Source organism: Rhinatrema bivittatum, chromosome 8 (genome assembly GCF_901001135.1).
Source record: "Rhinatrema bivittatum chromosome 8, aRhiBiv1.1, whole genome shotgun sequence".
Classification (NCBI taxonomy): Eukaryota; Metazoa; Chordata; class Amphibia; order Gymnophiona; family Rhinatrematidae; genus Rhinatrema; species Rhinatrema bivittatum.
The window spans coordinates 224,450,638-224,466,112 of record NC_042622.1 but is presented as its reverse complement, the minus strand read 5'-3'; the positions used below and the strand labels follow the sequence as shown (position 1 = coordinate 224,466,112).

At 48.1% G+C, this 15,475-nt stretch overlaps 1 protein-coding gene across 3 annotated transcripts in view; it reads right to left on the bottom strand.

Moving 5' to 3' along the window:
- Nucleotides 1-15,475, bottom strand: part of KCNN1 (potassium calcium-activated channel subfamily N member 1) — a 140,445-nt gene that overhangs the window by 40,644 nt on the left and 84,326 nt on the right. For 2 of the 3 annotated variants that reach the window (XM_029613745.1, XM_029613743.1), the window contains exons 2-5: nucleotides 7,526-7,972; nucleotides 6,320-6,352; nucleotides 3,370-3,465; nucleotides 2-420 (exon numbers count right to left, since the gene is read on the bottom strand). In XM_029613745.1, coding sequence (XP_029469605.1) covers nucleotides 2-420; nucleotides 3,370-3,465; nucleotides 6,320-6,352; nucleotides 7,526-7,891 — 914 coding nt within the window. In that variant the 5' untranslated portion in view covers nucleotides 7,892-7,972. The remainder of the gene's footprint in view (nucleotide 1; nucleotides 421-3,369; nucleotides 3,466-6,319; nucleotides 6,353-7,525; nucleotides 7,973-15,475) is intronic. The other variant, XM_029613744.1, reaches the window with a different exon arrangement.

The following is a 15,475-nucleotide window of genomic DNA, read 5'->3' as shown; positions in this document are numbered from 1 at the left end:
CCTCTCACAGACCCGCACTGTCCAGGCTGCAATGATCCAGGAGGAGATGCTGAAGACCAGCAGCACAGTCCCAGGGCAGATGGTCATGAGGGTTTTCATGACGAAGCGCGTGTTGAAATTGATCTTGTTCAGGGCCCCGATGCTGCGTGAGGAGGCGTCGGTGAAGAGCTTGCTGTGCAAAAGCATAACCCGGCCGATCAGGTAGAGCCGCAGGAACATGGGGATGGAGAGGATAATGTCCACATCTGCATTCGCTACAGATGTGGTGTAAATGAAGGCCAGGCGGGCCGTCCATGTGAACAGGTAGTGCCCGGGAATTGGGTGAATGGCACACACTAGCAGCTCCAAGGTGATGAAAAATATCCGCTGGTAGGTCATGGCTATCCTCCAATCGTCTGCCCCATTGTCCACCATAAAGAGCTGAGAGTGGGGAGAAAATGGGAGCAGCAAATCAGACCTTTTCAGTTTTCCTCCCCAGCATGCACCACTTGTTTCCTTTCACAACTTCCCAGCATGCACCACTGGTTTCCTTTCACAACTTCCCAGCATGCATCACTTGTTCCGCACGCCTTCCCATCCTAAACCAACTTCTCTTCTAGGCCTTTGCATCAGGCAGCACTTGTCTCCACACACCTTCCTATCATGCACCCCTTAAGAGAGAAGGCCCGAGTCGGTCTCCTTCATATTCTAACATCTCAAAATAAATGCTGTTGAAAGCAGGTTTATGGCCATACTGGGTAATGTTCTCAGATCGAATAAAGCCCAAATGGGTGCAGGGGGAAAAGGCAGAAGGCATAGAGGACGGCACACTGCTGGTATGAGTGTTTCATTTGGTGGACCATGGGACATTCCCATGCACCGCCACTTTCACCCCAGCGCCACCGACTGCTTTTTCGAGGCCTTCTCGCTGCCAACCTCTGAATGCCGCCACGCTGCATCCTTCCTCTGAAATCCTCCTCTGAAATCCATCCTTCCTCTGAAATCACTGAATTTAAAGGGGCCACAGTGGGAAAACAGCTGAGGCACTTCCTGATGACATCACTGGTGCCTCGCTACTCAAAGCTCCCTCAGATGAGCATCAGACACCTCAGCAATGGGCCTTCTGACTTGAGCAGTGCGTGTTGTTCCTGCGTTCCTCATTGCTCCATCCTTGCCTTGCCCAACCTGCCTCATCCAGCCTTGCCCTGCCCTGCCCGTCTTGTCAGGCCTTGCCCTGCTCAGTTGTTTTGTCCAGTGTCTCGTGTGTGTCTTTGTCCATTCCTGGCCTGATTTCCTGATACTGACCTCTTGCTTTCGACCTCACCACCTTTGCCTGCTGCCCGGACTGGACCTCTTACCTTGCACCTGACTACGTTTGCTTGCCACCTGCCATGACCCTTGGCCTATCCCGGTAACTCCAGACCTGACCCCGGTAACCCCTTGGACTCTTGCTCTCTCTACTGCTCTAGGGACCCGCCTAAGTCCTGCCGCCCGCCAGAACCCAAGGGCTCAACCTGCAGGGGAGGCGGCCGGTATTGGTGAAGCTCCAGATTGTCCTGCTACAAAGTGCATTTGCCAGCTGTCGGTGTAGGCCTCGTAGGTTCGCCTACGAAGCTGTGTCAACTACGCCACAGCATCAAGGGCTCACTCCCACGTCACTCGTCACAATGAGGCTCCAAGTGGGGAAACTCAGAAACAACGTTAGAAAATATTTCTTCATGGAAAGTGTGGTGGGTGCATGGAAGAGCCTCCTGGTGAAGGTGGTTATGATCCTTATCTGCCATCATACATGCAAACTTTAGGGGAGTTGAAGAGGGGAAATATAAGCCCAATAGGAAAAGAATGGTGGCTCAGCTTCCACTAAGGCTGGGGCAACCAGCATGGGGCAGCTGTGATTACAACCCTCACATCAATGGCACAGGCTTCCAAGGGGACTGGGAAACTGGCCCAGAGTGGGCCAAGGTTGTAACATTAACATTGAGCTTGCCTGGGACAGATATGGAAGATTGGGAGGCACTGCGGGGAGTGGGTGAAGGATACGAGGGGAGCTGGTGCTGGTTTGGGTACTGGGAGCCTGGGTGCTCATCTGCCCAGAGAGGTAGAGAGCAAGTGAGTCAAACAACAAGGCAGCCTGGATGGGCCAACTGGTATTTATCTGTCATTAGTGTACTGGGCTACTATGCAGAGACTTGGACTCTGCTCCAACTCGTACGCTGAAAACTGTATCAGGGGCATCAGCAAAATGTGTTCAGCGGGCACACGCCTGCAGCCCCAGGATCTCTCACGTTTCAGTCTGCAGGACTTCGCATTGTCATTTTGCTGTGGCGGTGTGTGAGAGCGGGCACACGCCTGCAGCCCCGGGATCTCTCACGTTTCAGTCTGCAGGACCTCGCGTTGTCATTTTGCTGTGGCGGTGTGTGAGAGCGGGCACACGCCTGCAGCCCCGGGATCTCTCACGTTTCAGTCTGCAGGACCTCGCGTTGTCATTTTGCTGTGGCGGTGTGTGAGAGCGGGCACACGCCTGCAGCCCCGGGATCTCTCACGTTTCAGTCTGCAGGACCTCGCGTTGTCATTTTGCTGTGGCGGTGTGTGAGAGCGGGCACACGCCTGCAGCCCCGGGATCTCTCACGTTTCAGTCTGCAGGACTTCGCATTGTCATTTTGCTGTGATGCTGTGTGAGAACGGGCTGGAATAGGCTGGCACATAGTATTATAAATCCAGCAGCCAGTGCTGCTTTGACTTGGGGGTTATGCCATGTAACTCGCAGTTAATGGTGTTTAGTTCCCTAAATCCCCAGACTTAAAAAACCACACACTTATTTTGTGTGCAAAGAGCAAATCTTCTGTAGCAATCACACTTACGCTGATCCATGCATTGATTTTACATCAGTTCTTTTTTCCAGTTATTACTGTTATTACTAGTTTGGTTTCATGTGCGGCACCTTTCATCCCAATAATATTCAAATGCCTCGAATCGTCAATGCAGCGCTTTTGCTTTTTGGGTGATAGTTTTGATGAACAATATGAAATAAGTTGGTGGCTTTGGCCTGATTCCTAAAATGTAATTCAGTGAGATTAGAAGGGATATTAAACACCTGGGAATTGTCTTTGTTCCCTGCAGTATGATAAGGGATAGAAATGCCTGGGGTTGATCTTTCTTTGTAGCCTGGATTGGCACAGAATGCTGGGCTTGATGGACCCTCGGTCTGACCCAGAATGGCAGGTTCTTATGTTCTGATTTCCTGCACCGTGTATCACAACGGGAAGGTAAAGAAACTCTTGTAGTTGGTCTTGCCCTATAGCTGGGGTCTGTATGTGGATAAATACATTCGATATACAAGTACAGCACAGCATAAACACATGTCTAAAATTGCCCCTACATCCTTCTCACCTGGATTTCTCTGGCATGGTACATAATGATGAGACCCAGCAGTATTACCGTTGAAAGGCTGATAAGGCATTTCAGTGCAAATGAATACGACGATTCCTGAGGAGGAGAGAGAAGAAGAGGCACACGTGAGTTCATTTCCGGTCAGTTACCTGCAGGCTTCATGTAATGCATCCAGTCGCGAAGCCGCTCGGCAAAGCCCCATTTCTGATGGCTGCAGAGCGCAGCCTCGCTGAAGGTTTGCAGGGCATTGGTAAGGCTCGCTGAGCCTGGCTCATGCTCATTGTGCCTTCAAGATGCAGGATGTCCGCAGCTAAGACAAGACCCTTCCCCTCCCCCCTTTTCACGCCTTTCCCCAGTAAGCCAGGTCCAGAAATGGGATGCACAGGTAGGGACAGGGACTGATGTCTCCCCAGGTGGATGGCTCCATCTCCGCATGAGTCTTGCTCTGACATCCAGTGCTTGCTTTTCTGGTTACATTTGGCAGTGGCCTGCAGTGCCATTCATAGAGGCTGCCTCTCACTCACTGAGTGCAATCCCTCATTCACTCAGTCCTTCATTCACCAACTCACTTATCAACTCTTTCGCTCAGACTCTCACTTGTTCACATCCTCCTCCCTCCCATCTGAGCATGTGAGATGCAAGAATTGCTAACGTCATCATGAAATTAGGGATTTTATAGATGAAAAGTTGGACGGGTTGAGGTAAATTAACATTGCCCTTATCGGCAACAGATGTTGATCAAAAAGTCCTGGCTATGTCAGTGACCGAGTGCTAACAGGACACCCACACCAATATCAATTCCCAACATGAGTGTGAGCTTCATATGGTAAACAAGCGGAGATCCAGTGGTATCATCCAGTGACTGCTGAGCTCAGAGAATGACTTCTCAAGCGGAGCGAAAAGGAGACCCTGAGCGCTTTTGGTTGCACTCAGTTCCCCTTCCTCAGCCAGAAGCAGTGCTGAGCATCAGCCAGTCCATGAGCTATGTCTGTCTATCCCCACATCTCTACCATAGATGGACCAGACAATAATGCTTCCTACAGTGCTAGCAGACGCTCTTCCCTCGGAGCCAGTACTAGCCCAATGTCCCAGCACAGCATTAAGGGGAACTCTTCCCTGTGAATCAGTACTGAAGGAGCATCCCAGAAACCACAGTTAGGGGTCATGCTTCCTTCCGAGCTGGTAGGACCCAGTGACCCAGAATGGTGTGAGGGGGTCACTCTTTCCTCTGACCCAGCACTGACCTAGTGTCACAGCATGCTCTTAGGGGACAGTCTCCCCTCTGAGCCAGTATTGTCCCAGTGTCCCAGCACGATGTTAGGGCAGGGGTGGGCAGTTCTGCTCTTTGATTGGGTTTTCAGAATATCTGCAACGAATGTGTATGAGATGTGTTTGCAAACAATGGAGGTAGTGCATGCAAATGCCTCTCATGAATATTCAGTGTGGATATCTTGAAAACCTGACTGGCTTGTGGTGCTCCCTTAATAAATCTATGCTTTTTCAGAGTCATCTTGCAGCATGTGCCCCCAGTAAATCATTGTATTATCCATTTCTTCAGTGCAGGATATGCTAGCAGGGTTGGGAAGACATCTGCTACCCTCAGGAAGCTGGCAGAAGCCTATTTATGCTTTGAGCGATGCAGTAAGCCATGCTCATACGATGCATTTCTTGTCTCCTTCGTTTGGACTGTGATGCCATGTTGGGAACAACATCAGATGCAGGGGAAGCCAAGCCATCCAATGCACGGCTCTCTCCCATTAGATGCACAATAACCGTATAGCACCGAGAAACTGGTACTCAGGATTCCCACTGGCATTCCAAAGATAGTCATATTTAGGGAGTAGCATCAATCTTTAATGTAAAGGCCATGTCAGTATTTAATAGGTAAATGGTTTTGATTCGCTTACATACTTCAACAAGCCTAAAAGCATGAGCTGAGATTAACCAGCCATAAAGGGCCAATTCTAGGTGCAAAGTTGGGTGGAGGTGAGGTAGGTTGTACATGTGGACTTTGAACCTCATTTTCAAAGGCAAAGCATGCGCGTTGTACAGATTCTTGCATTTGCTTTTCTTTGTGCGTATAAAATTTCAATGGAAAATAATGTGTCCGGATTTGAGAATGCAATTTGTGTGTGTTATTTCCTGATCCTGCCCAAAACACCCCCCCCCTGCCCCGGGAATGCCTCCCCCTTCAATCTGGTTAGAATTATGTCTGCTATGGAAGCCCATGGGTACTTTTAGCCGGATTGAGTCAGGACAATTGTCAACCGGCCAGTTTATCCAGCTAAATAGCTTTGAAAACTGTTTTGATACTGCCCTCCTACTGAGGGAATACCCTGCACTTACTGACTGACTCAGATTTCCCTCTCCCAGCATTACATGGCTAGAGCATGGCCATCGGGAAGAGGCAGGAGGCATGGATTGGGCTGGCAGCTTGATGCGTCAACAGACAAGATGAGAGAACAGATTCAACAACAATGTCAATGGGCACAACTCAAGATCTTGACCCTATCTTTAGGTAACAACCTCCAAACGCCTATATCTGATGGAGAGGTGGTTTGTGCCATTAGGAAACTGAGTGTGGCACGCGTGTGGGGACGTGGGAGAGGATGGAGCCCCCCCGAGATAGATTAGTAACAGTTCTGTCTGATAGTCGCACCTCTCCCCCATCCTCTAGTAACAGTCTGGTTTATGGGAAGGTGCCGTGTTTGGCAAATCAGTAACAAAGAAAAGAGGACCACCAGTGCCACAATGCTTTGAGATGTGAAATGAAGGCCTGCAGTCACCAGAATACATGGAAAGTTGGCCGAAAACCCCTTGGCAGAACCCTGGTAGGAGATGCAGGATTCACAGTTACCAGAAAAGTTGGGGGATGGGAATAAAAGAGATGCAGAACTACAAGTAGCAAAATGTATTGTGATGGGAGTTTAGAAAAACAGGGCTGGCTCACCTGTCCCTTGTGACTCGGAGCCACATGGCGGCCCTATAAGACAAGGAGGGGGACATTTTCAGCATGGAGGTTTAGGAATGCAGAAGATACTGTCAGCATGAATGGAAGTGCCCCCCCCCCCACCCCACACACAGACACACACTCCTCACACCTGGCGAGCCTCAGGTGTTAGAAGGAAGACTCCCTCATTTTGAAGAACACAAGTTATTCTTTTTCTTACCTCCTGACATCGCAAAAGTTCCTCTAGTCCAGTGATTCCCAACCCGGTTCTCGGTACACACCCAGCCAGGTGAGATTTCAGGATATCCACATTGAATATACATTCGATAGATTTGCATACAATGGAGGCCATGCATGCAGATCTACCCCGATGCATATTCACGGTGAATATCCCAAAATCCTGACTGACTGGATATGTCCCAGGACTGCTCTAATTCAGTGCTTTTCAACAGGGTTTGCCCAAGCCTGTCCTTCGCCCCCCTCTAGAACAGGACTTCCCAAACCTATCCTGGCGATCCCTCAACCAGTCGAATATTCTAGGATATCCACAGAGAATATCCATAAGTTGGTGACCATTGGCGCCTCAGTATATGCAAATTTAACGTATGCATATTCATCGTGGAACGCCTGAAAACTCAACTGACCGTGGAGTCCCCAGGCCAGGTTTGGGAAGTCCCTGTTCTACAACATCCTCCCTACAGGACTTTCCAACCCCAGCAGCTATGAGTGTGACTGGGATTAATCTCCAGCATTAATATGAAGAATGAAGAGTGGAACTTCCAAGTTGCTGTACAAGTTGATCATCTTAACCAACACACCCTTCCATCTCTCATCCAAAGACCTTTCCCATATTCCTCAAACTATTGCATGATGAGGTAACACAGCCCTAGTGGCTAGATGAAAGAACTAGATACCCAAAGTTTCCTGGGTTCTAATTATAGTGGAGCCCGCTGGCCATATAAATTCCTAGGATCGGTGTTAATCCAGCCATGAAAATGGCTAGCAAGCAAGAAGCCCTGGCTAAAAGGGCAAGCAGTAGGGCAGATAACCAGAGATTGAAAGCAACTGACAAAGTAATCCCACCATCAACCCAATGAAAATACAACCGCACAATGTATAAATTGAATATTAATCCACAGTGCATTCAGCTTTCTTATCCATGGACCTTGCCTTGGCCCGCTGATCGCTATGAAGAGTTGCCTGTACCTTTGTATAGACTCCCCAGGACAGTTCTGTCTCTGTCACCATGACAACAATGCCAAACATTCCAAAGATCAAGGCGTAGTCACTCAGACGTTTCCGCTTCTCAAAAAGCGCCCGGCGATGGCCCAGCTTGTGGCCAATGTTCTGAGTCTTCTTTGGGCCTTGACTGCGGCCTTCCTCTTCTTCCTCTTCTAGGCTTGGGTTGGACGCTTTGACATGGTCAGCTTTGGAGACCACCACCTCCAGCCCGGAGCTGTGAAGCGTCTGCAGGGGCTGAGTCTCAGGGTCCAGTTCGTGGAGATTCCTGCGGGAAGAGCTCAAGCTGCTGAGGGGTCTCAGCACACCTCCGTTGTACTTGCAGCTGTTCATGGCTATCTCAGCAAAGGGGTTGGGCTCACTGAATGTGCTTTTGGACCCAGCATGGCTCAGATTCTGGAGGTCAGCATCCACCTGGAAATAAAAAACAAACAAACAAAAAAAAAAAGAACATGACAGGATCAGTGGGCAACTGGCCAAGAATCCAAAATGGCACAAGCTCTTGAAAACTCTAAATTCTATTCCAAGTCCAATTTTATTTGCGTGCCATTTTTCCTAAAGAAGGCTCTGTGAATATCGGTGGGGAGGTAGACAACCTACCTCGAGTTTGCAGAAGTTAACTGTCAGTGTGGCAAGGGCTAAGGGAATAAGAAGCCTACGGCTGGATCCATAAGGTCTGGAATGTACTGAGATGGGAAAGGGCATTGTGATAAACCTTAAGAGTTAAGTAAGCACCACTGCCCCGTCCACTCACCCTTCCCTCCACCTTAGTTTCATGTTAATACTCAGTATGTCCCATTCTGTAGTTGAGAAAAAAACGTCCTCCCCTTCAGACAGGCATTCACCAGTATATTTCCACTCTCTCATTCTAACCAAAAACATTCCACCCAGAACCAAAGGAGCCCATGCGTGTATCCTCACTCCACAAATACGCGCAGATTCGGAAACAAAGCGCCCTTGTCAGAGTCCTCATAAGCTCCCTGACATATCCTGAAAATTTGGTGTGGATAAGACCAGGGCCGGTAAGGGGATTAAGCGCCCTAGGCACCTTGTGCCTTGCTCTGCCCCCTCCCGGTCATGGCCCCCCCTCCCTCCCCCCCCGGTTGCAGCCCAAACCCCACCTCTTGCGAACAGCGGCGGCGGCGGCAAAGAGGAGTGGAGATTTGCCACCGCCGCTCGCGCCCCCTCATGGTCGGCGCCCTAGGCCCAGGCCTAGCTCGCCTAGTGCTTCCGCCGGCCCAGGATAGGGCTCCAAACACAAAAATATACACAGAGAGCTGGTGCAAAGGTATTAGGCACCCTAGACGAACCTTCAGCCTTGTGCCCTCCTCACACCCAGCCCCAACCTTGACCTCCCCCCGCGACCCAACCCACACACATGTAACTATTCTGCATTTATAATAACAAATTTTACATGAAAAAGGACATTCAAAGTATAGTTCTGAGGTAAAAATAGCATGAACAGCAATGCATGAAAATATAATATACATAATTGTATGTCAACCAGAAAACCCTGCTAATGTAATGAGTGGCATGGGGGTGAGCTCTTGATGCAGTAGCATAGTTGATGCAGCCTCGTAAGCGAACCTACAAGGCCTACACCAAAAGCTGCAAATGCGCCCTGTAGCGGGACAGACTGGAGCTTCCCCTATACTAACCACCTCCCCCACAGGTTGAGCCCTTGGGTTCTGGCGGCCAGCAAGACTTAGGCGGATCCCTAGGGTGCTGGAGAGAGCAAGAGTGCAAGGGCACGCTGAGGTCAGGACAGGCAGCCGACTGAATGTACCGGAACAGGCCAAGGGTCGGGCAGGCAACAAGCCAACGCGGTCAGGTCCAAGCAAAGGCTGAGGTCCAGGTGATAGTCACTCAGAGTCAAGTCCAAGCACGAGGTCAGTATCTGGACGTCAGGTCGAGGATAAGGGAGACACATAGGAGACACTGGATGAGACAACAGGGTAGGGCAAGGCTGGACAGGACAGGCTGGGCAAGGCAAGGCTCAACTAGGCAGGCTGGACGAAGTAGGAGCAAACAGGAATCAGGAATGAAGGAACAATCGGGAACCAGGCATGCAGGCGCAATAAGCACTGCTAGGAGGCAGGAGACCTGTTACTGCGCTTAAATGGGGAAATCCCGCTGATGTTATCAATAGGCGTTATGGGGCTTTTCCCGCCACTGGCCCCTTAAATAAAGCTATGTGGCGTGTGAACCGGTAGATATAGTATACTTGGATTTTCAGAAGGCGTTTGACAAAGTTCCTCATGAGAGGCTTCTAGGAAAAGTAAAAAGTCATGGGATAGGTGGCGATGTCCTTTCGTGGATTGCAAACTGGCTAAAAGACAGGAAACAGAGAGTAGGATTAAATGGGCAATTTTCTCAGTGGAAGGGAGTGGACAGTGGAGTGCCTCAGGGATCTGTATTGGGACCCTTACTGTTCAATATATTTATAAATGATCTGGAAAGAAATACGAGTGAGATAATCAAATTTGCAGATGACACAAAATTGTTCAGAGTAGTTAAATAACAAGCAGATTGTGATAAATTGCAGGAAGACCTTGTGAGACTGGAAAATTGGGCATCCAAATGGCAGATGAAATTTAATGTGGATAAGTGCAAGGTGATGCATATAGGGAAAAATAACCCATGCTATAATTACACGATGTTGGGTTCCATATTAGGTGCTACAACCCAAGAAAGAGATCTAGGTGTCATAGTGGATAACACATTGAAATCGTCGGTTCAGTGTGCTGCGGCAGTCAAAAAAGCAAACAGAATGTTGGGAATTATTAGAAAAGGAATGATGAATAAAACGGAAAATGTCATAATGCCTCTGTATCGCTCCATGGTGAGACCGCACCTTGAATACTGTGTACAATTCTGGTCGCCGCATCTCAAAAAAGATATAATTGCGATGGAGAAGGTACAGAGAAGGGCTACCAAAATGATAAGGGGAATGGAACAACTCCCCTATGAGGAAAGACTAAAGAGGTTAGGACTTTTAGCTTGGAGAAGAGACGAATGAGGGGGGATATGATAGAGGTGTTTAAAATCATGAGAGGTCTAGAACGGGTAGATGTGAATCGGTTATTTACTCTTTCGGATAGTAGAAAGACTAGGGGACACTCCATGAAGTTAGCATGGGGCACATTTAAAACTAATCGGAGAAAGTTCTTTTTTACTCAACGCACAATTAAACTCTGGAATTTGTTGCCAGAGAATGTGGTTCGTGCAGTTAGTATAGCTGTGTTTAAAAAACGATTGGATAAGTTCTTGCAGGAGAAGTCCATTACCTGCTATTAAGTTCACTTAGAGAATAGCCACTGCCATTAGCAATGGTTACATGGAATAGACTTTGTTTTTGGGTACTTGCCAGGTTCTTATGGCCTGGATTGGCCACTGTTGGAAACAGGATGCTGGGCTTGATGGACCCTTGGTCTGACCCAGTATGGCATTTTCTTATGTTCTTATGTTCTAATCTGGAGAATTGGAGGTAACCATAGTTTGTTGGCTACCGGGCCTCACCTTGTCACACAACAGGAAAAGGGCCCACAAACCTGGGGCAAACTTTAATGAGAGTATCTTAAGGCATAGGTTTTTAGTACTGAGCCAAGCAATATCTTCAGGCTGGGCAACGTTTCTTGTCCACCTGCTTCCTGAAATGCTCCGCTGCTTGCTCCAGGAGATGATGAGTTCTTTGCCAAAGGTCCTGGAGCTCACTTCCCACTCCATTGGCTGCAGGGCAGGTGACGGAGACCGGAACAGGCTTTAGTATATGAGAGTGACAACCAAACACCACATAGAAATATGAGGACCCGGTTGAGCTGCTTACGTTATTGTGACAAAACTCCCCTCACAAGAGCAAGGGTGTCCAGTTGTCCTGTCGTTGATTTATGTAGGCCCTGAGAAATGCCTTAAGAGACTGATTGTTTACCTGAGCTTTTGTTAATGCATAATTTTTGAGAGAGCATTTGAATTATTTAAGCATGATTTACAGGTAGATTTTTATTATGTTTTTTTATTTTATTGGTTTTTTTAATGCTATTACATCGTTAATATTGCTCTATTTGTTTTTTGTACTACGACTGTATTAACTTGATTTTTATGTGTGTTTTCTGTAAACTGCCTAGAAATTTTGATATGCGGTATATACATTTTCTAGATAAAAATAAATAAAGATTTATGCTCTTGGTTGGTCCGTTGCTCTGGGGGTGGCAGGCCTCGGAGAAATTCAAAGTAATTTTAAACTTCTTGCACAGACGTTTGCAGGAGCCAGCCATAAACTGCACTCCTCGGACAGAGAGAATGTTGGGTTGGGGGGGGGAGGGGCTATGCAGATGGAAGATGTGCTGGACAAAGAGATTGGCCAATTCAGGCACAGAAGGAAGGCCAGGGAGAGGCATGAAATGGGCCATCTTTGAAAAACAATCCACCACCATTCATATAGTGGCATTGCCACTCGAGAGGGGAAAGTCAGTGACAAAGTCAGTGGCCAAGTGGTTCCAGGGTTCCTTGGGGGTTAGCAACGGCTGTAATATCCCCCAGAGTTGAGCTTGAGAATTCTTGTTCATGGCACATGTAGGACAGGACTCTACATAATCGCTTCATGTTGGTCTTCATCTGCAGTCACCAGTAATACCAGAAAATTAACTCCCGGGTTCAGGGTAATACCAGGGTGACCTTCCAAATGAGAGTCCTGGGCCCACTGAAGAGCCTTGTGACATAAACATTGGGGAACAACAGTCTTCCCAGGTGGGAATGTTACTGCGGTAGCTACCATGAACTTTGTGGGGTCAATGATATGTTGCGGGGCTTCCAGGGAACCTTCAGGGTCAAATGAGCAAGACAGAGCATCGGCCCATCAGTTCTTGTCTGCTGGTTGATATCACAGTTCAAAGTTAAGCCTATTGAAGAACAGTGACCGGCGTGCTTGTTGTGGGTTCAGTAGCTGTGCTTGCACTAAGTGTTCTAAGTTCTTGTGGTCCATAAAAATAATCACAGTATATCTGGCCCCTTCTTAGAGATGTCACCATTCTTCTAGGGCTAGCTTCACTTCTGGCAGCTCGTGATCTCCAATAGTGTAATTTCTCTCTGTGGGGGTACATTTTTTAGAGAAATAGTAGCAAGTTACGAGCATTTCCTGGTTGTTGTGCTGTAAGAGGACAGCCCCTACCCTGAGAGTAGAAGCATTTACCTCCAGTATGAATGGTTTGGAAAAGTCCGGATGGTGCAGGCACGGGTCATGAGTGAATTCCTCCTTGAGGCATTGAAATGCCTGAAAAGCACTGTTGGTCCAATTCTTAGTATCTGAACCCCTTTTAGTGAGAGGTCCAGCCAAAGTAGAGTAACTGTGAATGAATTTCCGGTAATAATTTACAAATCTGAGGAACTGCAGTAGGGCATTGAGGTCAAACGGGCTGAGGTCATTCCAGGATGGCTTTCAGTTTCTCTGGGTCCATGCAGAGGCCTTTCCAAGAAATGATGTAGCCCAGGAATGGGAGTTCTTCCTGTTCAAAAGTATGTGGTTCATTTTTGTACGCCCTCATCTGAACTCCAATGGGACAATGATAGCTTAATAGCCATCTTCAGGCAAGAGCTCTCAGAGCATGTCAAAGATGAGAAGGCTGGTTGGGATCTGCCTGATACACTGGAGGAGCTAATCAGTTTGGCCATATGCCTAGATCTCAGATTTTAAGAAAGAGCTCAAGAGAGGCCAGGCTTGCCATCCTATTCGCCTTGCCCCTAGTTTCCAGCACCCAGTGGTTTCTAGGTCATCTCTTCAGTCAGCACCAGTTGAAGAGGAATCTATGCAAATAGACCACTTCAAGTTGTCAACTGAAGAGAAGCAGAGGTGCTGATGCCTCAACTTGTGCCGCACTTGGGTGTGTACAGCAATGGCAGGCCTGGAAGCTGCAGGGTAACTGACCCAGTGAGGTGTACAACAGGTGAAATCAGGAGCCCTGTCTGATTTGAAGGAGCTTGGTGGCCATGGAAGATGGTCAGCTGGGCTCATTGAAAATCATGCAGAATTCTCGTAGGAGGTTATCAGATCCTCTAGGAGCGTGTCGTCTCTCTCCCAGAGGGGTGAAGCCCAGGCTAGGGTGGAGCTGCCCAACAGGGGCAAGATATATGTGACCTTGACATGATCAGATGGAATTAGAGGTCCTTGTAATTTGAATTGCATCTGGCATTGATTCAAGAAGCCTCTACACTTGGTGGGATCCCCCTTCAAACCTTAAAGGCAGAGGCAGGTGAAACATGGAAGTAGCAGGTTGCACTAGAGATGCTGGCGCAGATGCTGTGGGAGCCAGACGAATGGCCATGCCCTGAAGAAAACTGGCCATCTTGTTTAGTTGATCTTGCTGCTGTTGTAGCTGGTGAGTTAACCTGGCAATGGTGGAGGCCTAGGTGAGTTCAACGTCCTCAAGACTCAGCAAACTGTAATGAGTGTGTGACGGGGTCACTATGCTAGACTAGATACGAAGAATAAAGCTAGGAACCAAAGATTCAAGGGAAGGGGGGGAAGGAAAATACAGCAACACCAGGCAAGAGACGTCCCTTGGTTCCTTCCCCCGGATGTTACAAGGACAGAAGAACCACAGGTGTGGGAGGTTAAGGGTGGGACTTCCCTGGAGCCATTCAGCTGGCAGAGGAGGAGCAGTTTCCACAGGATAAAAAGGACTCCCTAGTAGAGCAGTCTCAGTCTTCTGCTGGGGACCGAGGAGGAAGGATCGGATTTCCTGTCTGCTCTGGGAGACTTCGAGGCTGGACATTCCCCGACCGTGTGAAGGACTGCCGCAACTATCACAGAGAAGGTGAGCATGGGGACTTCTGTTGTTGGACGAACGACAAGGATACTTTGCCTGGAGAACTGCCAGTGGGTGGCTGTACCTCTGGGGAAGGGTTGAGGTCCCAGATGTATGGAGGGAGGTGGCAGTTAGGTTCAGTGGGGCCGGACTTTTGAACTATGGACTTCGAGAGGGACTTCTGAAGCCAGTGGTTGGAAAGTGAGTTGCTGGCTCAGTGGGGAAGGCATCTGCCTTCCATCCAGGTGGTGAGGGTTCAAATCCCACCTGGGGACTTTTAAGATAAATATGTTTAAACTGCTATTTGAGTTTCCAAGGGATCAGGGAAGCTCAGTCAAGGTTTGGACCTGGGAACGGACGCAAGCAGACTGTGTATGGACCAGGTGAAAGTGCCACAGAGTGGCATGGGAGTGAGCCCTTGATGCTGTGGCATAGTTAATGCAGTCTTGTAGGTGAACCTATGTGCCCTGTAGTGGAAGAGACTGGAGCTTTAACTAAACCAGCTGCCTCCCCTGTTGGTTGAGCCCTTGGGTTCTGGCGGCTTGCAGGCAGGTCCGTCCCTATGGTGGTGGAGAGAGCAAGAGTCCAAGGGCATGCCATGGTCAGGACAGACAGCAAGCAGAAATTACACACTAGCAGAATACCTCAAGTGCAATCACGCATGCAGAGCACATTACCAAATACAGTATAAAGAGACCATAAAGTAAAAATTAAAAATGTGCAGACAGAAACTGAACTGGAAACTGCAACAATAGAAAAATAGAAACATTGATATTTTATGAAGAATGGCAAACAATAAAATCAAGAAATATAAAACATTAATCATAGTAAAACCATATTATTAAAAAGAATATTTTACAATAGCTGACAAATAGAATGACATCAAATAATTAAATATGCACACAAATTTTAAAAAATATTCCAAACTTCAAAAAAATATTGACAAACAGCATACACATCAAATAATGCCCAATGATTAAAAGTAATAAGAATACAAAAATCAACTGCTCTCCACACCTGGGAACTTTAGATTTCCAGAAACCCTGAAATTTTCGTAAATTAGCTGATGGGGTGGGGAGGGGGTGTTCTTGCATACAAACTTTCTCCTCTTTTGCAC